The sequence below is a fragment of the Suricata suricatta genome, chromosome 8 (genome assembly GCF_006229205.1).
Source record: "Suricata suricatta isolate VVHF042 chromosome 8, meerkat_22Aug2017_6uvM2_HiC, whole genome shotgun sequence".
Taxonomy (NCBI): domain Eukaryota; kingdom Metazoa; phylum Chordata; class Mammalia; order Carnivora; family Herpestidae; genus Suricata; species Suricata suricatta.
Genome location: NC_043707.1, coordinates 8,312,392 through 8,335,138, shown reverse-complemented (window position 1 = coordinate 8,335,138; position 22,747 = coordinate 8,312,392). Strand labels below are relative to the sequence as shown.

General features: G+C 51.5%; 1 protein-coding gene across 4 annotated transcripts in view; it reads left to right on the top strand.

Moving 5' to 3' along the window:
* The first annotated feature begins 305 nt into the window (after window positions 1–305).
* TVP23A (trans-golgi network vesicle protein 23 homolog A) overlaps window positions 306–22,747 on the top strand; it is a 28,870-nt gene continuing 6,428 nt past the window's right edge. For 2 of the 4 annotated variants that reach the window (XR_003911546.1, XM_029946245.1), the window contains exons 1-2: window positions 461–610; window positions 900–979. Coding sequence is in view for 3 of the 4 variants with exons in the window: in XM_029946245.1 (XP_029802105.1) it covers window positions 602–610; window positions 900–979 (89 nt within the window). In the remaining variant the exon portion in view is untranslated. Of the gene's footprint in view, window positions 611–899; window positions 980–22,747 lie in introns of all 4 variants that reach the window. The other 2 variants (XM_029946247.1, XM_029946246.1) reach the window with 2 other exon arrangements.

Below are 22,747 nucleotides of genomic sequence, written 5' to 3'. Positions count from 1 at the left end.
TCACTGTGCTCAACAGTGGTCGTTAGCCGCAGAAGATTCGCCTGTTCCAAGGCCTTCCCAATCTCCGTGTCCGGCCTGGGAATCTGCTTTTCATAAGCGCCGGGGGAGGGGGGCGGGGGGGGGGCAGAATTCCTGGGATCAGAGAAATTCCGAATGAGGCTGCCCAACACTGACATTCACTCATGATTCACTAGTTCGCTCGCCCATTCGACAATTACAGGACGTCCACTCATTCACTGACCCGCACGCTCTGTCCCTCCCTCCCAGGATCACTGTCCACGGTCCCCAAATGCGCCTCTGAGCCTGAATCATCCCCTCCCGGTGGCTGCATGGTCGTCCATCCCTCCACTCAAGGCGACAGCGCTTTCTCTAGCAGGTGCAGTCCCCAGCGAGCCCCGGATGACGGACCCTCGAAAGCCCCGCCCCCGCCCGGCGGCCGAGCCCACCTCCCCAGGCCGCGACTGCGCTCTGGGCCCCGCGCGCCCCGCCCCCACCCGCACCGCCGGGCTGCGAGCTTGCCGCCGCTCCCCACCAGGCCCAAGACGGCGAGAGGTGGAGTCACAGAGCCTGGGCAGTGGTCTCCAGGTGGGCTCTGGGGAGGATGAAGCAGGTAGGGGATGCTGGCGACAGGGGGGTGGGGGAGGTGACGGGAGGAGCCTGCGTGAGCACCCGGGAGAAGTGAGGAAGAGGGATGCGCAAGCCCGGGGCGGGGCCTGGGCCTGGGCCGGACCCTAAGTGGTCCTCATGGACCCAGGAGGGTGAAGGCCGGGGGGTGGGGGTGGGGGTGGGGGTGGGGGTGGGGGGGTTGCGGTCGTGGGGCCCGGGCCCTGCCAGCACAGGGGGTGGGTGGGCTGCGGATGTGCATTGCCTGCCTGCCACCTCTGTTTGGTGTCCCCCAGGCCCTGGTGGACGATACTGAGGATGTGTCCTTGGACTTCGGCAGCGAAGAGGAGCTGGCCTTTCCGAAAGCCAAGATCAGGTGTGTCAGGGACGTGGCTTTGGCAAGCATCGCCCAGAGCCGCAAGCTCACTTACTCACATGGACTCATTCATTCAGAAGGTGTTGAGCACCTAGTGTGTGTCAGGCATGGGACCAGGGCCATACCCTGGGCAGATGAGACAAGGTCCCTGCCCTCCTGGGGCCTGCAGTCTGGGGTGCTGGGGGACTGACAGGGAATAGGCAAACAAAGATGGTCATGAGATAATGACAGAGTGTGAGAAGATTTAGAAGAAGCTCAACAGGTGATGAAGGAAGGCAGTGTGAACGTTGCTAGCCCTAGTGCAATCAGGGAGGGCCTCTCTGAGGAGGTGGCCTTTGAACTGTGACCTGAATGCTGAAAAGTCAGCCATGTGAGGCTCTGGAAAAAGCGTTCCAAGCAGAAGAGCAGCAGGTGCAAAGGCCCTGAGGCTGTTTGGAAGGTCTGAGAAAGGCCCTGTGTAGGGGGGTGGTAGGGAAGGGAGAGGGGTTGGAGGGAGGCTGGAGAGCTGGCCAGAGGCTTAACTTTTTGTCCTAAACCCTGCCTCAGTGCCAGGCAGACTGGCATAGTATCCCAGGTCGAGTCCCATAGCTACCAGAGATCTTCCATATTCCAGAAGGCGGCAGGACTAGGGTGTGAGGAATGACCCACGGACATGGTGGCCCAGGCAGCTGCTGCATCTAGAAACACCCAGGCCTCAGCCGCCCTTACTCCCAGTCTCTCCTTCCAGACCTCAGAGTCAGCGGGGTGGGGCCCAGGCGCCTGCATGCCATTCTTTTTCAGGTCTCTGATCCAAATCCAGTAAACCCCGATCGGAATATGACTGCACTAGGCTATTGTACACTGTTGGCTTACAAACAGTAGAGATGTATTCTCTCACGCTTCTGGAGGCCGGAAGTCCAAAATCCGTTTCACTGGGCCAAAAAAAGGCCTCGGCAGGACCACACCCCGCTGGAGGCTGTGGGGGGAAATCTGGCCCTTGCCTTTCCCAGTTCCCGCTGGGCGTGAGGCCAGCACGCTAGCATCTTTGACTCTTTCTCTGTCTCCTCCATTTTCACGTTGCCTTTTCTCTGTCCAACGTCCCTCTGTCTTCATAAGCTGGGGATGCTTGTGAATGCATTTGGGGCCCATCCGATGATCCAGGCCAAGCTCCCTGTCTCAAGATCCTTCACTTAATCACATATGCAGACTTCCATTTGCCACGTAAAGTGACATCCGCAGATACTAGGGATTAGGACCGGGGAATTTTGGGAGGGGCGTTCTTCAGCCTGCCCTAATGACCAGTGACTAATTGCCTTTAAGGAAAGATGCTGTAAGGGAACCAGAGTCCTGGGGGAAAATCTCACAGAGCATCCGTCCTCATCACGTGCCCATCTCGGGGCTGGTGGCCGTGGTACGTGGCCTACAGGACGCACCCCCTTCCTTTATGGACTTGTCCAGTCTCAAGCAGGATGGTCAGCCCAGCACGGCCGGCATCTTGGGCCAGATGATTCTTTGCTGTGGGGGCCCATGGGTGCTGTGACTTAGTGTTTTCAGCACCTTGATGGGCAAGAGCTGGAGCAATTATCCGGGGGGGGGGGGGGGGACAGGGACAGCTGAGACCCGAAGAGTGGGTGGGAGTTCCCCAAGTAGGGAAGGTGGGAAGGGTGTGACCCGCGGTGGTTTGGGGGTGTTCAAGGGGTTGACAGTGGTTCACTGTGACTCATGACCAAGGACGCTGGGAGCGGTCTGAGCAGTGGCTGGGGCCCGACCCCAGAGGGCTCATAGGCGAAGTTGTAGAGCTCTGATGTCTACTAGAACTTTCTGTGAGGATGGGGATGTACTAGATGTGTGCTGTCCAGTACAGTCCAGCATGTGGCTCTCAAGCAGTTGGTATGTGGCTAGGGTGAACTCTGGGCAGAACTTTGGATATTTTTTTTTACTGTCTTTATTTATTTGAGAGAGAGAGAGAGAGAGAGAGAGAGTGAGCGAGCGCATGAGCAAGGGAGGGTCAGAGAGAGAGGGAGACACAGAATCTGAAGCAGGCTCCAGGCTCTGAGCTGTCAGCACAGAGCCCGATGCGGGGCCCAAACCCACGAACTGTGAGATCATGACCTGAGCCGAAGCTGGATGCTTAACCAACGGAGCCACCCAGGCGCCCCAGAACTTTGGATATTTAATCTATCTTTATTGTTTTAAGATTTTATTTTACTGTATTTTATTATTTTTATTTTGTTATTTTATTTTGTTTATTTATTTTGAGAGAGAGTGCATGCACAGGCAGAGAGAGAGGAGAGAGAGAGAGAGAATCACGGAGCTGGAACTCACAAACCGTGAGATCATGACCTGAATCGAAATCAAGAGTCAAGACGTTCAACCGACTGAGCCACTCAGGTGCCCCTAAAGATTTTATCGTTTTAAGTCATCTCTCCACCCAACGTGGGGCTTGAACTCACAAGCCCGAGAGCAAGCGTTGCACGCTCCACTAACTGAGCCAGCAAGGTGCCCCTGTTTTAATTTAAATTTCGGTGACCACAGGTAGCTACCATGTTGGACAGTTCAGTTCCAGTGTTCGGTCACCTGTGTAGAACTTTGCTCAGGGCAGGGACAGGATCGGAGTTTCAGGACAGAGGACGGATGGTGGGGGCAGGGAGCACAAGCTTGGACCGTGGTGCTGGCGGGGGGCGATGGAGGGAAGTGGGGGTGCCCAGAGGCACACAGGCAGTAGAATCAGCCAACCCTGGTGATGGTCAAGATGTAGGGTGGGGGCAGGGATGGTAAAGGGCGATGCCCAGGTTTCTCACCTAGTGATCCTTGCAAAGGAGCTCTCCTAGGTCCTGGATGTTGGCCTCAGGAAGTCCTTGCTGGATTGTACTGGAATGTCTATGAGCTGGGTTTGGTGGGCAGCTGGGGAGAGAGGCTCGGAGCCTGGGCGACATTCAGAGGCCTGGGGGGTGGCAGCTCACGGACTCGTGTGTGTCTCAGAGCCGCCAATCCCAGAATCCTCTGGTGCCTCATGCGGGTTTCTGGGCCCAGCTCTCCACCTGCTTAACCAAGTCGGCAGGGCCTGGGAATGTACATTTAAAATAGCATCCCTCCTTGACTCTGATCATCAAGAATATGGAGATGGATCTAAAACCCGGAGGCTAAATGAGCCCCTGGATAGCAGGGTGGAAAGGGGGTTCTAAATGCGATGATTAGTATCTAAGTTTCCTATGTGTCACTTTAGGAAAAAAGAGTCACTAGGTTAGGGTGAGAATCACTTGGGAATTCTTGTTAAAATGGATTCCATGTTGGCTTTGAAGGGAGGTGATGGGACGGAGGGGAGTCTGGGACATCCGGGCCACTTCTCTTACCACTTGCCGTCTTTGTGGTTTTGGAAAGGTCTTGTCTTGCAGAGCCTCCGTTAACCTGTCTGTAAAATGGGGATAATTGGACCAGCCTGACCTCCCCGCATGTATTTTATACAGTCTGTGGAGCAAATAATTACCCAACATCTGCAGGGTATCAGGTGCTGAGCCCTGGGTTAGACCTGTTCCTCCCCTTCCTGTCCCCAGTTCTAGGTCATCGAGGTGCAGTGCTGGGGGAGGGGACCCGGCAGTGTCAGGGGGGGTGTGACCCAATAGCGCACCTGGGCAGGTGGAGGAACTGTTAGCCAAGTTCTCTGAGAGTGCGTGTATGTGTGCCTCCTCTTCCTCTTCCTTTCTTCCTTTCTTTTCTCTTTTCTCTCTTTCTCTTTTCTTCTTTCCTCCTGCCTTTCCTTCTTTCTTTTCTCTTTTCTCTCTTTTCTTTCCTTTTTCCTTTCTTTCCTTCTCTCTCTCTCTCTTCCTTCCATCCTTCCTTCCTTCCTATCGTTCTTTCTCCCTCTCTTTTCTTTCTTCCTTTCTCTTCCTTCCTTCTTTCCTGTCTTTCTCTCTTCTTTCTTTCTTTCCTTTCTTCCTTCTTTCCTTTCCTTTCTTCCTCCCTCTTTCTTTCTCTTTTTCTTTCCTTTTTTTATTGTGAAAAAACCCCACAACCTGAAAGTTACCAGTTGAATGACTTTTAAGCATTCAATTCAGTAGCATTAAGTATATCCGTGTTGCTGTGAAGTAGACCTCCAGAACTTTCTCGTCTTGCAGATCTGAAACTCAGTACCCATTAAACACCTCTCCATTTCCCCCACCCCAATCCCTGGCCACTTGCTTTCTTCTCTCTGTCCCTATGAATATGACAACCCCAGGTACTTCATGTAAGTGGAATCATACGGAATCTGTGCCTGGCTCATTTCATTTAACGACCTTGGGGTATATCAGCATTTTAGCAGGTGTCGGAATTTCCTCTCTTTTTAGAGGCTGAGCAGTGATACACCATACTGTGTCCTTCCATTCGTCTGTCGGTGGACACTGGCTTGCTTCTGGGGCTTCGCTCTTGTGACTTGTGCCTCAAGGAACATGGATATCTTCAAGACCTTACTTTCAATGCAGGCCCAGCAGTGGAACTCCTGTGGCCTCTGGTAATTCTGTGTGTACATTTTCGAGGAATTTCCGTACCATTTACCGTAACACTTGTACCATTTGAGAATTCTGCCAGCGATGTGTAGGGCTCTAATTTCTCCACATCACCAGCATGGGTTATTTTCTGTTTTTTTTTTTCATAACAGCCATCCCGATGGATGTGGGGTATCTCATAGGGTGGCGATTGACATTTCGCTGGTGACTGTTGACAGTGAGCATCTTCTCATATGCCTGTTGGCTATTTGTATATCTCCTTTCATGAAGTGTCCATCCAAGTTCTTTGCTCATTTAAAAAAATTTTTTTAACGTTATTCATTTTTGAGAGACAGAGAGAGACGGAACTTGAGTGGGGGAGGGGCAGAGAGAGAGGAGGAGACACAGGATCTGAAGCAGGCTCCAGGCTCCAAGCTGTCAGCACAGAGCCCGACGCGGGGCTCGAACCCATGAACCGTGAGATCATGACTGAGCCGAAGTCGGAGGCTTAACCGACCGAGCCCCCCAGGCGCCCCTCTTGCTCGTGTTTTAATCAGGTGGAGTTTTTGCCGTTGAGTTGTAGGACTTCTTTATATATCGTGCGTATTAATCCCTTATGAGATACACGATTTGTAGATCGTCTCCTCCAGTCCATAGGTTGTCTTCTACTCTGCCGACTGTGTACTTGGATGCACAACAGTTGTTTAGTGTGACGTAGTTATAGTTGCCTATTTTTACTTCTGTTATTGTTGCTTTGGTGCCGTATTGTGTGTGTTTTAAATTGGAGTATAACCCATGTATCATAAATTACCCTTTTAAAGTTAATGTTTTTTAATTTATTTTGAGAGAGAGAGAGAGAGAGAACAAGCGGGGAATGGGCAGAGAGAGAGGGAGACAGAATTCCAAGTAGGCTCCACAGTCAGTGCAGAGCCATATACTAGACTTGAACTCACGAATCGTGAGATCATGACCTGAGCCGAAATCAAAAGTCAGATGCTTAACCGACTGAGCCGGTAAACTGCCCTTTTAAAGAATACAACCTCCCTGTGGGTTTTAGTTTATTTGCAAGGTAGTGCAGCGATCTCCACTGTCTAGTTCCAGAATTTTTTCATCTTCCTGGACAGAAACCTTGTACCCATTTAGTGCTTCCTCTCCTCTCCCCCAGCTCCCAGCAATCATCCATCGACACTCTGTCCCCACGAATTTGCCTGCTCTGGACATCTCCTAGAAATAGAATCACACAGCACGTGGCCTTTGTCTGTCTTTTTTCACTAAGTGTCATGTTTTCCAGGTTTGTCCATGTTGGGACATTTCTTTGTTCCTTCTTATGGCTGAATAATACTTCATCGTATGGCCAGAGCACATTTTGTTTATCCATCCCTAAGTTGATGGACATTTGCGTTATTTCTGCACTTGGGTTCTTATGAGAAGGGCTGCTGTGAACATCCGTGCACAAGTTCTTCTACGGACATCTGTTTTTCAGTTCTCTAGGGCGTAAACCTAGACGGAAAATTGCAGACCCTATGTTTTAGCCATGCTGTGTTGCAGACCCGCTTTGAGTGAGGACTCTGGGCTTCCAGCTGCCTCAGGGAAGAGACAGAGCCTGGACTGGAGACCGGACAGACCCTGGTTTGGGTCTCGAGTCCACCAGTCTCCAGCCAAGGTTAAGGTTCAGTGTGGCACAAAGCCCCACAACACACAGATGGGCTTCCAGATACAGCTGCGCCGACTCAGCTGTACGAAGGGACACACGACAATGATACCACATCTTTGTCTCGTTGGGAGGTCCAGCCCCTCCCCCACAGCTCCCTGTGCTCTGCCACCCACACGGGCCATGCCAGGGTGCTAGGGGCAATAGCCAGAGTGCTGTGAGGGACATGGGAGTTTCAGCCTCTGTTTCCTACTAGACTTTGCTATGATTCTGTTCACTGAGGTCCAAGGCCCGCCTGTCAGGTCTCTGCCTCCAACCCACGGGCAGCTCCATGCTACAAGTAGGCAGATAGAACACAGATGTGGGAGACCCAGCATCAGGCAGGCCTGATGGTAACCGTATGCTCGCAGTGACCTTGACCAAGTCAGAGCACCTCCTGGGTCCCTGATGTACTCATCTGTCCAATGGGGATGATGTTAGAGCCATCCTAGGGTTGCGTAAACAGAACTAGGTAAGGCGACAAATGTATACAGCCGGCCGAGTGGGACCCCAGCACCTTGTATGGCCTTTGCAAATGCTGCCTCTTCTCTGCCTTCCGTGTGACGTCTGTGCCCTGCTGCTGTGCAGGGCCGGGGCAGAGGCGTGTCCTCAGGTGGACCAGAATGTCACGCTGCAGCTGTCCCTGGAGCTGGAGACTGTCTCCTGTTGAAAGTTATGTCTGTACTTTCAAGGTGCCATCTTTACAAAATGCACGTGGACCCAAAGGCCGTGGGTCCCCCTCAGAGTAGGACGGTGTCCCCTGCCGCAGACAGAGTTCTTAGGTCTGATTGTGGTCCGTTGTCAGGGCCGTTGTGTCTGCGGGGTTGGGTCAGCACTGCATGGCTGGTCCCCATCCATCCTGGAGTCTCCAATCGAGGAGAACGCTGTCCCGTGGTCCCAGATGCCCCAGGGACATGTTAGTGGGGACCTGGCCTTCAGGAAAAACTCACAAGGAGTCAGAACTACCTGCCCCCCCCCCCCCCCCCGCCCCGCAATACCCTGCAAATCCCTGACCCGCCCATCAAGCAGAAGAATGTTCTGTCTCGCAAGAAGCCTTTCCACTGTCGCTCCGTCTTCCCAGGCTGGACGCAAAGGTCATTGATCTAAATGAGCCATGGATGAAATCATTGGCTATTTTTGAGGGCAAGTTAGAGGGAATGAAAAATAATAGTGAGAGCGAATGCTGAACCAGATTCACTTAATCTGTATCACCAACCCGTGAAACGGAGACTATGATTTTCGGTGCAGGTGAAGGAAATTCACAGACTCGAGTGACTGGTCCAGGGTCACGCGGCTGGGAGGCTGCAGGATGCGGATTTGAGCCCACCTTGAGTCTGACTCTTGCATCCCGCTCTGCTGAGGGGCCTGGCTGCTCGCACCGGGGGGACACTTGGGGACAGCACATTTAGGGCTTCCTTGTGAGGTATCCTCTGGGCTGTGCGGTGTCCCATGTCCGTGGGAGCCCAGAAGTGCTCCCAGTTCGTAGGCTGGTTTTCTTCGCATCTGTACTCATCGATATTGGGGGTCGGTAATTCTTCCTTGTGGGGGCTGTCTTGTGCGTTGTAGCATTTTAGCGACAGTAGCACAGCACCCCATCCCCAGGTGACAGCCAGAAATGTCTCCTGATGTGGCCAGATGTCTCCTGGGGGCAAAATTGCCCCTGTTGAGAACCCTGATTAGGTTATTCTCTCTCCCGCCTCCCCCTCCCTCTAGGGTTTGGATTTGGATAAGTTAAATTGGCATTTGAGGGAACTCAGAGCATTCCCAATACCTTTGTGTTTGACATTGACCCAAGGGAAGCTGGTGGAGCGAGACGTGGGGAAGGAGCAGCTGGCAGATGACCACAGACAGAGCCTTGGTCACCACCTGCCATGCTCTGAAATCAACTCGAATTGCAGCACAGACACGCAGATACACACACACGCAGATACACACATACACAGACACCCCAGTCTCCAGCACACTAAGGAGGAGAAGAATTTTGGGTTTTCTTTGTTCTTATTCCAGGAAGGCTGTTTGCCTCGGTTAAGTAAGGACCCCTCACCCAGTCCCCTATCCTCACTAACCCTGGGGACGTCGTGCTGCCCCTCCCCCACTGTGAAATCTATTTTCAGCATCCAGAAATACAGCACGTAAGCAGGTCCCATCAAGGGCTGATGGTTTAATTTTAAGGAAGGTCCATGATTACCAAGGAAAACAACCCGCAGAATCAGGGAACTAGACAAATTTCAGTTCTCTTTGATTAGAGCACAGAATTCATATTTTGAAATTAACTCCTTGTATCAACAGCAGCTTAACTTCCCTTTAGTTGCATTTCTTGCTAACATGAGATCGATTGCATAAGCTCCACCAACAATAAAATCACCAAAAGGAGAAGGGAAGACATTTGGGGGTGGTGGTCAGATTCCTGGATGCTTGATATTGGACAGGAGGCTGACCCGTGGGGACCCGTAGTATCCAGTTCATTCATTCATTTATTCTGGGCTGATGCTATTGACGTGTGGGGCCAGACACTCTTTTTATTATTATTATTTTTCAAAGTTTATTTACTTATTTTGAGAGAGAGACAGTGCGAGTGAAGGAGAGGGAGAGAGAGAATCCCAAGCAGGCTCTGCACTGTCCGCACAGAGCGCGACATGGGGCTCGATCTCACGAAAGAAGGGGCAAGGCTTTGGGGCCTCGGACTCCGTCCCTTAGGATGCCCCCTCAGTCCCTGTGGCGATGGGTCTGGGAGCCTCCAGCTGCACAACTCTTTTGTATCCCGAGCAACTCGGCAGATTTTTCTAGGCTGTCCATTTGTGGATAATGGAGAATGTGCGCACTGGTGTGTGCACATGCGTGTGTGTTCACGGTCTTCGGCATAGGGCGGTAGGTGTGGATGCAGAGCTTAGCCATCAGTTCTGCTAAGTGATGCTCGTGACATTTGCTTCGTAAAGACCAGCTCAGTGGGTCTGGGTCAGGATCGGAGGGGAAGGCGCCAGGGCTGGCCCTCCCCCCGCCCTGAGGAAATCCTCCCCACGCAGGGGCTCAGCCTTGGGTGTCCCCGGTGGCTTACTCACTCCTTGCTCATTACAGGAGCGGCACTTTCAGGATGACTCAGACACGGCCACAAACCATGTTCGTGGATCCTGACGTTTTTCCTGCATTACAATTCACAGGTGTCTCTGCCCCGGGTTTTAAAATACTTTGGAATAGAAATTGCAAAGCAATAGTTAGGGATACTGATTCCAAGCTTCAGACTCTCTTAGGCCAGGGGAGTATTTTAAATGAGTTTGATCTTATTTATTTACTTATAAATTTTTTATGTCTGTTTCTTTTTGAGAGAAAGAGAGAGCATGAGTGAGGGGAGGGGCAAAGAGAGAGGAAGACACAGAATCTGAAGCCGGCTCCAGGCTCCGAGCTGTCAGCACAGAGCCCAACTTGGGGCTCAAGCTCATGGATCGCGAGATCATGACCTGAGCTGAAGCCGAGTCCGATATTTAACCGACTGAGCTGCCCAGGCGTCCCACTTAAATGAGTTTGATTTTAAACTTAAAAATCAGGACAGGTTATGTTAGAGATCGGACTTGCTGAGGTTGGGTGAGCCAAGGGAACAGGCAGGCTGTAGGGAGATGGGAATGTTCTGGAACTAGAGTGTGAAGGACTAAATGCCACTAAAATGTTCACTTGAAAGTAGTTAATTTGATAGGACATGAATTCTGCCCCAATAACATTGTTGTATTATTTTTATTACTTTGTTTTATTTAAGTTAATGAATGTATTTAAATTCAAGTTTGTACTACATACAGTGTAGTATTCATTTCTATTCTTTTTATTTTCTAAAGACTTTATTATTAAAAAATTATTTTTAATGTTTATTTGTTCTTGAGAGAGAGACACACACACACACAGTGTGAGCAGGGGAGGGTCAGAGAGAGAGGGAGACACAGAATCCGAAGCCAGCTCCAGGCTCCGAGCTGTCAGCACAGAGCCCAGAACAGGGTCCAAACTCACCAACAGCGAGATCATGACCTGAGCTGAAGTCGGACACTTAACCGACTGAGCCACCCAGGCGCCCTGTTTAAAACACTTATATGTTGATTGCAGATTGTCCTTGGACAACTTAAACTACAATTTTAACTTCAGCATTCGTCATTGTTTTGGGTACCACACTGACCCACAGACACATGCGTAAATACACGTGTGTAGCAACCATGGAACTGACTGCTCTCGATGTGGTGGTTGGAGGGCCCCAGATGAAAACATCATAAAACACAGCAACAAAGTGTGTTGTTAGAAAGTACTATTTTGGAGGCACCTGGGTGGCTCAGTGCGTTAAGTCGCTGGATCTTGATTTCGGCTCGGGTCGTGAGCTCACAGTTTGTGAGATGGAGCCCCGTGGCAGGCTGAGAGTGCAGAGCCCGCCTGGGATCTCTCCCTCCCTCTCTCTCTCTACCCCTCCCCTGCTTGTGCTCTGTCTCTGTCTCTCTCAAAATACAGAATAAGCATGAAAAAAAATTTTTTTTTTGAAAAAGCATTTTTAAGAAAATATTTTGAATCAACATCCTGAAAATGACTTTATTTTTTTTGAATTTTTTTTCTAATGTTTTATTCCTTTTTTGAAAGAGAGAGAGAAAGCGTGAGCAGGGGAGGGTCAGAGAGAGAAGGAGACACAGAATCCAAAACAGGCTCCAGGCTCTGAGCTAGCTGTCAGCACAGAGCCCAACGCAGGGCTCAAACCCACGAACCGTGAGATCATGACCTGAGCCGAAACTGGACGCTCAACCGACTGAGCCACCCAGGTGCCCCCCTGAAAAGGATTTTAAAAACTTTTTATTTTGAAGTAAATTCAAACTTACCAGAAAGCAGCAAGCATAGTACAGAGAACTACCACATGCCATCTGCCTGGGCTTACCAGCTGTTAATACTTCGTGCATGTGTGTGTGTGTGTGTGTGTGTAGGTATGTATGTACACCCATCCAGGATTACCTGCTGCATTTAGTTATTCTGGAATATTTCTAGCCTTTAGTTATTTAAAAAAAATTTTTTTTTATTTTAGAGAGAGAGTGGGCTTGCGAGTGGAGGAGAGAGGCAGGGGGTGGGGGGGAGAGAGAGAGAGAGTGAGGGTGAGTATCAAGCAGGCTCTGTGCCCCTTGCAGAGCCTGACCTGCGGCTCGATCCTCTGAACCAGCCATGAGCTCCTGACCTGAGCCGAAATCAAGAATCAGATGCTTCACCAAGTGAGCTAGGCATCCCTAGCCTTTCTTTATCTTTCATCACATAGATGGTTTTGAAGAGCCAAGGCCATTGGGAAATGTACCTAGAGTTGCGTCTGTCTGATATTACTCATGGTTAGGTCCAGGTAAAGATTTTGGGCAGAAATACTGCAGAAACAATGTTGTCTTGTAAAAAGAAGAATTTTTTAAGCCCTGTCACTATTTATTTTAAGTTTTTATTGTGAGAGAAGGGAGGGGGGGGGAGAGAGAGAGAGATCACAAGCAGGGGAGGGAACGAGAGAGGGAGAGACAGAATCCCAAGCAGGCTCTGCACAGTCAGCACAGAGCCCCATGCGGGGCTTGAACTCACCAACCATGAGATCATGACCTGAGCCGAAATCAAGAGTCAGACGCTTGACCAAACGAGCCACCCAGGTACCCCTCAAGCTCTGTCACTATTAAAGGTGGCGCAGAAATGGCATTTTTTTTGCCCTCCACTACCTGTGAGCTGTACCCCAGCCCCCAGATTTCACTCTTTGATTCTCTTCACCAAAGAACCCAGGGCTCCTTAGAGAGAAGCCACTTCCAAATCTGGATGAAGAAACTGCTCAGGCTGGATCCGGCACATTCTTCTGTTGCCAGAAAGCACAAATATGTTTTGAAATGTCGCATAAGTACTAAAGAAGAAAGAACCCAGTGTAACCGGTCTCCCATGGGCTGTGGCAATGACTCGGTACCTGCCAAATGAATTAATGATGAGTTTCATGAGTATGAATGAAAGTGATTTCTGTTCTCCCATTAAATAACCTATAAGTTGGGCCCTGCCCCCCATAGCCTTTGTGTCTAAGATGCTATAAGATGCACGTTCAGTTGTAGCTGTTGGGGGCGTGGGGCAGGAGATGAATGCCACGTTAATGATCATGTCCTTTCGTGGGTGCATCCTGATTCCGAAACATTAACACAGCCAAAATGGAAGGAAAGGATTCTCTCCATTTTGTGGATGAGACAGTTGAGTCTCCCAAGATTCAGGCCAAGCTCACACCACAGCTAACAATTTGATGCCTTCAAATGCTGCCCTTTCTGGCAAAATCTAGTAGCTCTTCAGAAATAGAAGCACATTGGGGCACCTGGGTGGCTCAGTTGATTAAGCCTCTGACTTCGGCTCAGGTCATGATCTCATGTTTGTGGGTTCGAGCCCCACATTGGGCTCTGTGCTGACAGCTAGCTCAGAGCCTGGAGCCTGCTTCCGGTTCTGTGTCTCCTTCTCTCTCTGCCCCTCCCCCTCTCATGCTCTGTTTCTCTCTGTATCAAAAATAAATAAAACATTAAAAAAAAAAAGAAATAGAAGTACATTAATGGGTGAATTCTACTTTCTCTTTTCAGTGCCCCAAGAAAGCACCCCACTCCGGTCCCAGGTAAAAACAAATAAGAATATGGATTTCTTGTTCGACCTCTCCTAGGGGCCTGCGGCCTGCTTGGAAATGCCTTTGTGCTGGCTGACTTCCACTCGGACCTTCTGGAAAGTCAGTCTTTCTTTCCCTCCGTTAATAACTCTGGGTCTCCCATTTAAAAGAGGTGAGGGTATCACCATCTGCCCCCATGGCCTCATCCCCTCCACCCCCAACTCCCTCCAAGTAATCCTAGGACCCTTCATATCACTGCCTGGATTCTCAGAGGAACCTGACTCCCTTTGTCCTTCCTCCCTTTGAGACCACCTGACAAAACCTAACCTGGGTTACACAGGTAAAGCTCTTCAACATTAGAGCCTGTATCAGTTAGCTACTGCCGCATAACAAATTACGTCTGACTTAGTGGCTTCAGACAGCAATCAGTATCTCACACTGTGAAGGTCAGCATTCCAGGATTAGCTTCACTGAGTGGTTCTGGCTCTGGGTCTCACGAGGCTGCACTCAAGTGGATCGGCCAAGGCTGGGGTCATCTGAAGGCTCAACCGGGGCAGGAGGAGCCACTTCCAAGATGGCACCTTCACATGGCTGTTGGTCGGGCACCTCAGCTCCCTGCCCTGTGGGCCTCGCCATAGCAGTGCTGCCAACATGACAGCTGGCCTCCCCCAGGGAGAAAGAGAGGGAAAGGGAGAGAGCAAGGGAAAGTGACCACAGTGGAAAACCGTGACTTATTACCCAATCTCAGGAGGGATATATAGTCACTTCTAGTGTATTCTATCAGTCATGCAGACCAGCCCTGGCTCACTGTGGGAGGTGACACTACAAGGGTGTGAGCACCAGGAGTGATCCCCAGGGATCCCTGGGGAACATCTCAGAGGCTGGCTACTTACAGAGCCCGGCCCAAAGAAGGAACGGACAGGCATGTGGCCACAGAGTCCCCACTGTGCTCCCCGCACTGGTATTCGGTGGATGGGATTATCACTGTTCTGCAGGTGAGGAAACTGCACCAGGAAGGTTGTGTCACTGGTCAAAGATCACACAGTAAATAGGAGAACCGAAATTTGCAAGGCAGTCATCTACTTCCCTGGCTGCTTAAAAAAAAAAAATTACATAAATAAATAAATTATACGTGTGTGTGTGTGTGTGTGTGTGTGTGTGTGTTAGAGAGAGTTCCAAACACACACACCAAATAGAGTAAAATCATGAGCCCCATGGACCTGTCACACAGCTTCAGCAATGATCAACTAATGGCCAGTCTTTTTTGAATTATACTCTGGTTATTTTATGGGTTTTGTTTTTGGTTTTTGTTTAAATTTTTTTTAATGTTTTATTTATTTTTGAGACAGAGAGAGACCGAGCATGAGAGGTGGAGGGGCAGAGAGAGAGGGAGACACAGAATCCAAAGCAGGCTCCAGGCTCCGAGCTGTCAGCACAGAGCCCGACATGGGGCTCGAACCCATGAATGTGAGATCATGTCCTGAGTTGAAGTCGAAGGCTTAACCAGCTGAGCCACCCAGGAACCCTTGCCCTGGTTATTTTGAAGCAAACCCCAGACATCACGTCACATCACTTCAAGCATAATTTGATGTGTTCTCTCTAAAAGAAAACTCATTTTTATTTTTATTTTATCCTTTTAAGGGACATTTGTTTCTTTTCTGTTTTTTAAAGTTTATTTATTTTGAGAGAGGAGGAGAGTGTGCATGCAAGAGAGGGGCCGAGAAAGAGGGAGAGAGAGAATCCCAAGCAGGCTCTGCACGCTCAGCACACAGCCTGACGTGGGCTTTGATCCCGTGAACGGTGAGATCATGGCCTGAGCTGAAATCAAGAGTCGGACGCTTAACCAGCTGAGCCACCCAGGCGCCCCAAGAAAACTAATTTTTAAAAGCAGAACCAGAGTCACATTTCTCACTTTAAAATAATGAATAATCCCCAAATATCGTGAAATATCCGGCCAGCGTCCAAGGTTTCTTGATTGTCTCATAACTGTATTTACTGATGACTTGTTGGACCTGCACTTGAGGAAGATTCACATGTTGCAATGGCTTGCTGGGTTTCTTAGGTCCTTTTAACCCGTAGGCTCCCCAGTCTCCTGTCTTTACTTCTCCTTTGCGATTGCTTTGAGGGTCTGCTGAGCTTCCTCTAGTCTGGATTTTGTGTGTCCTTAGTATTTTCCTTCGTCTCCTAGATTTCTTTTTCTAAATTTTGTTTGTGTTTTTTAAATTTAGTTTTGAGAGACAGAGAGAGACAGCATGAGCAGGGGAGGGTCAGAGAGAGAAGGGAGACACAGAATCAGAAACAGGCTCCGTCCAGGCCACAGAGCCCGAATGCAGGGCTCAAACCCGCAAACCATGAGATCATGTCCTGATCTGCAGCCGGACACTTAACTGACTGAGCCACCCAGGTGCCCCTTGTCCCCTAGATTTCTTGCACATTCGTAGTGGGAGCCGGAGGCTGGATGGGATTCAGGTGTGGTTGATTTGACACCGGCTTCAAGGGGCAGGGGGGCCCTTCCATCGAGGCTCCTGATGCCTGCTCGGCCTGAGCCCCCTCGGGGTGCTCTGCGGTGATCTACCGTCTCCCTCGTCAACGTTTTCGTCGCTGCCAGGTGAACGTTAGAAAGGGCGCAGTGCCCGTTAGGTTCCCGCCCTTCATCCTTGTGTGTTGCAGAGACGCGAGCGCGCCATCTTTTCTCTCCCAAAGGTGAGCGCGAAGGGTTTCTAAGCATCAAGTGACTTGCACATTGTCACTCGGATTGTGCTACCTGGTTTCTGCGTCCTTTGCCCGACTTTCATGGTTGGACAGCCTCCCCTCCCCGGGCTGTTCCGACGCTGTGTGTGTTTCTCCGTCTGTGCCCGGAAGCTCCTGCGTGGGCTCCAGAGGCCAGCGTCAGGGTGCGTCTCTGGCCTCAGCTCTGTGCCTAGAAAGTGTGTTGGGGGGCCCAGACTGCCATCTCCTAGGAGATATACTGGGGGGGTGTCACCGATGTCTGTGGCTCTGTGGGGGAACAGGTGCGGCGGCCAGGAGACCCTGGGCTGAGATTAAGGAGTTGGGTTCTGGTGCAGAGTCTGCCGCTCAGAGCAGCTGCTAGCCCTTAGCGCCTTCCAGATCCTTCTTTGGGCCAATTCGGTTCCCTCCAGGGCCTGAAGCTGGAGAGGGGAGGCGGGGCCTGGGTCCAGCTGCCTTCACCTGCATAAATGCTTCTTTGCTCAGACCCTGGGGTCGGTCACTTCACCTTGCTTCTCCGCTTTCTCCTCTGCAAGCTGCCTGTCTGTCCCCTTCCTCCCTGGCTCATTTGTCCCCAGGTGGGTGTTAACGGGTTGACTCCTCCCCTTTCCCCTTCCAAAAAAGACCTGTGGAAGTTTTAAACCTGTAGTCCCTCAAAAGGTGACTTTATTTGGAAATAGGGTCTTTGCAGATTGGATTAAGCTGAGTTCCTCCTGGAGCCCGGTGGGCGGCTGATGCGGGTGACTGGTGTCCTTATAAAAAGCCAACCTTGGGGAGACAGGCGCATTGAGAACGCCGCGTGACACTGGGGGGCAGAGTTTGGGGGGGTGCCGGCGGCCGTCGGAAGGTAGGGGAGGGGCCTGGGATGGATTCCCCCCACTAGCCCCGTCCGCGCAGGGAGTGTGGATTTCTGGCCCGGGGGACCGAGAGCGAGAAACGTCTGTTGTTCTAAGTCACCCTGTTGTGGTGCTTTGCTCACGTAGCTCCGAGAGGTATACAGCAAGCGCCTGCTCTCCTCGGTTCCTGGCACCCCAAGGTGCAATCACCTGGATGCTCACTGAGTTGCAGACTCTCAGGCCCCACCCCAGACCTCCCGAATCAGACTCCTGTTTAACCGAGGCCCCAGGTGATCCGTACTTGGACGAAAGAGGTGGAATGGCCACGCCCCCACGCAGATGCACCGTGTCTGGGACCAGGTGGTGGTAATTTAAGCCCCCTGCCCGCCGCGCAGTACCGCAGGCCGTGTAGGGACACTGTTGTCCCCTTGTGATCTTGCCCACAGCGCCCTGCAGGCGGTGCTGCTACCCGTGCACGTGCTCTTCTGCTTGGGGCACTGGATTCATCGGCTGGCACCCCTGGTGTCCTGTTGTATAGGCCAGGAGAGTGGGACACCCACAGAGAGGTTCAGTCACCTGCTCAGGGTCACACAGGTCTCCGCTGGTGCAGCTGGGATTTGAAGCCAGGCAGGTAAGTGTGTCCCCACTTGGACCTGGAAGTGCTACTCACTGCTGTCCCCCCAACCCCGACCTCTTTGGGAGAGTTTCTGAGGCAGCTCTCATTTCCCCATTTCTTTTCTCTCGCTTGTAAATGGTGGTAAACTACGCATCATGGATTTTTAACCCTTTAAAGTGAACAGTTCCATGACAAGTGTGGACCCATCACCATTGTCGGGTTCATCCCCCCAAAAGGAAACCTCGTGCCCATTAAACACGAATTTCCTGTCCCCCCGCCCCCCCACAGCCTCTCCTGTGCTTGCTGTCCCTCTAGATTTGCCTGTTCTGGATCATTCCCACGGGTGGACGCCTACCCTCAGTGACCCGGCTGTGTTTGCCCCACACTTTTCATTTGTTTCCCAGGTTCCTCCACATTGTAGGCATCCGTGCTTCGTCCCTTTTCTTAAATTTTATTTTTCCTAATTTTTATTGTGGTTACATTGGCATCACCTAAAATTGACCCTTTTGACCATTTCCAAGCACACAGCTCCGTGGCGCTCAGGACGTTCACGGTGTTGGGCAAGGGTCCCCACCGCCCGCCTGCCCAAACCGAAACCCTGGACCCAGCAAGCGAGAACTCTGATCCCTCGCAGTCCTGCCTCGCTGCCCGTGTGCACCTGCCCATTCCACATTCCTTGTGCGGGTGGAGCCCGACGGTGTCTGTGCTCTCGGGCCTGGCTGCTTTCATGGAAGCCTAACGCTTTCAGGGTTTTTCCACCCGACGGCCTGTGTCCGTGCTTCCTTCCTCTCTGGCAGAATAATGTCTTGCTGTGTGGGCGGGTCACATCCTGTTCATGTACCTGGTGATGGACACGCTTCCACCTTCTGGTGGTTGGGAAGGTTGCTGTCAGGCACATGTGTGTACACGTGTGTACGTGTTTTTTTCTTTTTTAACATTTATTTATTTTTGAGAGACCGAGATTGTGAGCAAGGGAAGAGCAGAGAGAGAGAGAGGGACACACAGAATCAGAAGCAGGCTCCAGGCTCCGAGCCGTCAGCACAGAGACGGACGCGGGGCTCGAACCCACAAACCATGAGATCACGCCCTGAGTTGAAGTCAGATGCTCAACTGACTGAGCCCCCCAGGCACCCCGCACGTGTATGTCTTGTTGGAAGACGTGTTTTTGGTTCTTTGGAAAACTCTGGGCTCTGTGGCTGGCGGGGGTGGGGGGTGTCTCTGGGTCCCCTTTAATTTGCTAAGCCTGTCCAGCCTCTAAAGTTGGGATGTCTCTTAAAAAAGAAATAACAGAAACAAAAGTTCAAACCCTGGCAACCAGAGGGAAGTCTGGTTATTTTGTTTTCTAACATTTGCTAAAACGCTCTAACCTCTCATGGGCTGACCTTTGAAGCCAAGCCGTGAGGACATAGCAATCTGCATCCTCACTGTGGGAAAACCTGCCTGTCCCGGGCTTCGCTGACAAGAGGGGGAGGGGACACTGACGGTCATGTGAGGCAAGAAGCCAGTCTGCAGGAGGGAGGTGCGACCACGGCCTCTGGGGCCTCCTGGGGAAGAAACTTCGGTTCTGCCCAGATGGGCCGCCCCCCTGGCTGGCCAGGCCCGCAGGGTTTCAGGGCACAGAGGGGTCCCTCCTTTGACAGGTGCGGGTTCCTCCAGCCTCTCTGGGCTTTGCTCTGGGACCCGAGTCCATCCTGTAGATGGACCAGGGGGATGCCTGGGGGGCTCAGTCAATTAAGCGTCTGACTTCAGCTCAGGTCATGATCTCCCAGTTTGTGGGTTCGAGCCCCGTGTTGGGCTCTGTGCTGACAGCTCGGAGCCTGGAGCCTCTTTCGGATTCTGTGTGTGTCTCTCTCTCTCTCTGTCCCTCCCCCACTCACACTCTGTCTATCTCAAAAATAAACAAACATTAAAAAAAAAATTACAAAAAAAAAAAAGATGGACCAGGGAGGGCCCCTTGATGGTGGGCAGCCTGTGAGTCCCCTGAGGTCGTGTTAAAATGCAGCCTGAGGCTCAGGAGGCCTGGTGGGGCTCTGCTGACCTCCAGTTTCCCATGACATCCAAGCGGATGAGGGATGGGCAGGCGGCGTTGCGCCTGGGGGTGGGGGGTCCCCTTCCTCCCCCGTCTTCATGGTGGCACTCTGCTGTGAGCGGAAGAGCCACCTGACTCTAAGTGGGTGTCAGGGCTGAAGAAATAAATAGCAGCACGCTACCCATTTTTAACAGTGGAGGGAAAAAACCCCTCAGAGAGGATGTCTAAAACTAGCTCCCCGGCCAAGGCTTTCTCCCCCCAAAAATCGTCACCGTGAAGGAGAAGCAGCAAGTGGCGCGAGGCCCCCTCTGGCCTGGTGTCCTAGGCCTTTCCTCTCCAGGAGCCTCAGGCATCTGGGGTGGATGTGTCCTCCCATTTTATAGATGAGTAAACCAAGGCTCCAAGCGGCCGTACCTCGTCCAGGGCCATAGACTCAGCAAGGACGGTGTGTGGATGTGGGTCTAGGCTCTCTGGCTCTCAGGGCCCCCTCTGTCCGGGTGGGGGCGGGGTGGGCACCGGGTGGGCATTTAAGTGCCAAGTAGAAGTGGCCTTTGTTTTGTTTTGTTCTATTTGCGAGGAACTGGTAAGCCAAGAACAAAGGACCTGCTTTCTGGAATTTTCCTCATGCATCCAAGTGTAATGGTCAGTTACTCATTTGGGGATTTTTAGCTCTGGATTTTTACTCTGACCACAGATAGCCCCCAGATTATCAATTCATGGGCTTGGTTTATTCTTGCCTCAAGGTGAAGTTGAGGCTGCCTGTGATTTCTTGAGTTTTCTACTTCTTAATCTCAATTTGCATAAAAGTACAGAGAACAGTGAGCCTCCGGCGTGATCAGCACGTGGCTGGTGTGTTTCGGGTTCACCCCGCCGTCCGCTCCACCCTGGGTTGTTGGGAAGCACACTGCAGGCATCATCTCAGAGGCTTGGTTGGTTGGTTTGTGTGGTGGCAGAGTACACCAAGGAGCAGAGACAAGGTCTTTCCTTAATCTTTGTCCCAGTGAAGAGCAGAGAGAGCTTTCCAGAGTGTCTGAAGGATGAGCTGTATCTATATCTAACGTAGGCTTCATGTCCAGTGCGGAGCCCAATATGGGGCTTGAACTCACGACCCTGAGATCAAGAGTCAGATGCTTAAAGGACTGAGCCACCCAGGCGCCCCCGAAGGATGAGACTCTGAAGGACGAGAACATAAAATAGGGTGTTTGCTGAGGAATTCAAGCCAGAGAGCATCTTTAAAAACCAGAGTACGATTTTCGAAGTAATTTTAATTAAAAGAAAGACTTTAAGATCCTGTTCAATTCCTGCTGAAATCGGGATTAAGCCAAGCTTTGCCCCTCAAGGCAGACCTGCCTTAGAAGTGTAGGGGAGCGGGGCCTGCGTAGTTCAGTCCGCCGGGCGTCTGACTCTTGATTTCAGCTCAGGTCATGATCTACCAGTTTGTAAGATGGAGCCCTCTGTCAGGCTTTGTGCTGATAGCCTGGAGCCTGCTTGAGACTCCCTCCCTCTCTCTTTCTCTCTCTCTCTCTCTGCCCTTTCCCTGCTCACCCTGTCTTTCTCTCTCAAAATAAACTTTTAAAAAAAGTAGGAAGGGGACACCTGTCCTTGTGGGACTTCCCTGATTTTACTCTTTACTTTATGGAGACACAGCCTCTCCCCAACCCCCACCCACACCGCCCATGTCCATTTTTCAGAGCAGTTTTAGGTGGACAGAAAAACTGAGCAGAAAGTCCGAGTCCCCGCAGCCCTGCCCCACCCCAAAGCTCCCCCTGTAAACACCTTGCATCAGTGTCTTGGGTGTTAGGAAGGACAGACGGACACGGCGGTCTCCTCCAGGCCCTTGTTTACGTGGGAGTTCACACGGCCACTGTGCATTTCGGGCTTTGACAGACGTGTGATGACGTGTATCCACCGCTGTGTCGCACGGGATTTCACGGCCCCGACGGTCCCTGTGCTCTGCTTATTCAGCCCTTTCCCCCCCCCCCCCCCCGCCCCTGCAACCCCTGGCACTTTTTTTTTTTTTTTTTTTTTAAACCACGTCCATAGTTCAGTTCGCCCAGTGTCCCCAGTGCTGGGGTCCTCCCGTAAGCAGGCTTTCCACACTGGCTCCTTTCGTTTTGTAACGTGCGTTTAAGGTTCCTCTTGGCCTTTTCATGGCTTGCGAGCCGACTTCATTTTCGTGCTGAATCACATTCCCGGTGTGGAAGGGCCCCGGTTTATCCGTCCATCTGCTGAGGACGTCTCGGGTCGCTCCCAGCCTGGGGCAGTGATGCGTAAAGGTGCTCTAAACGTCGGCGTTTACACCACAGGACGGCGTGGCCTGCAGTGTGCACCTCCTTCGGGTGGGTGCTGAGCAGGGCGCTTGCTGGGCTGTAGCACAGGCAGAGTGGGTAGGGTGCCTTGCAAAGATTTCCCTTTGCTTAGTGGCTTGAGTCAAAGCTTTTTAAAGGTATAATGTAAGTAAAGTGCACTCAAGTAGATGGTTTGAAATTTAAAAATTTTAAATTTTTTTCATGTTTATTTTTGAGAGAGACAAAGCACACGTGCGGGAGGGGCCGAGAGAGAGGGAGGAGACACAGAATCGGAAGCAGCTCCAGGCTCCGAGCTGTCAGCACAGAGCCCGACGCGGGGCTCTAACCCACAAGTGGTGAGATCATGGCCGGAGCCAGAGCCGGAAGCTGGACGCTTAATCGACTGAGCCACCCAGACGCCCCTGGTTTTGTTTTTAAAAATTCTTTTTCACTTTTACGTATTTCAGAGAGAGTGTGAGCTCTCCTGTGAGGCATAGAGAGGATCTTAAACAGGCTCCATGCTCAACAGGGCTTGAGCCCAT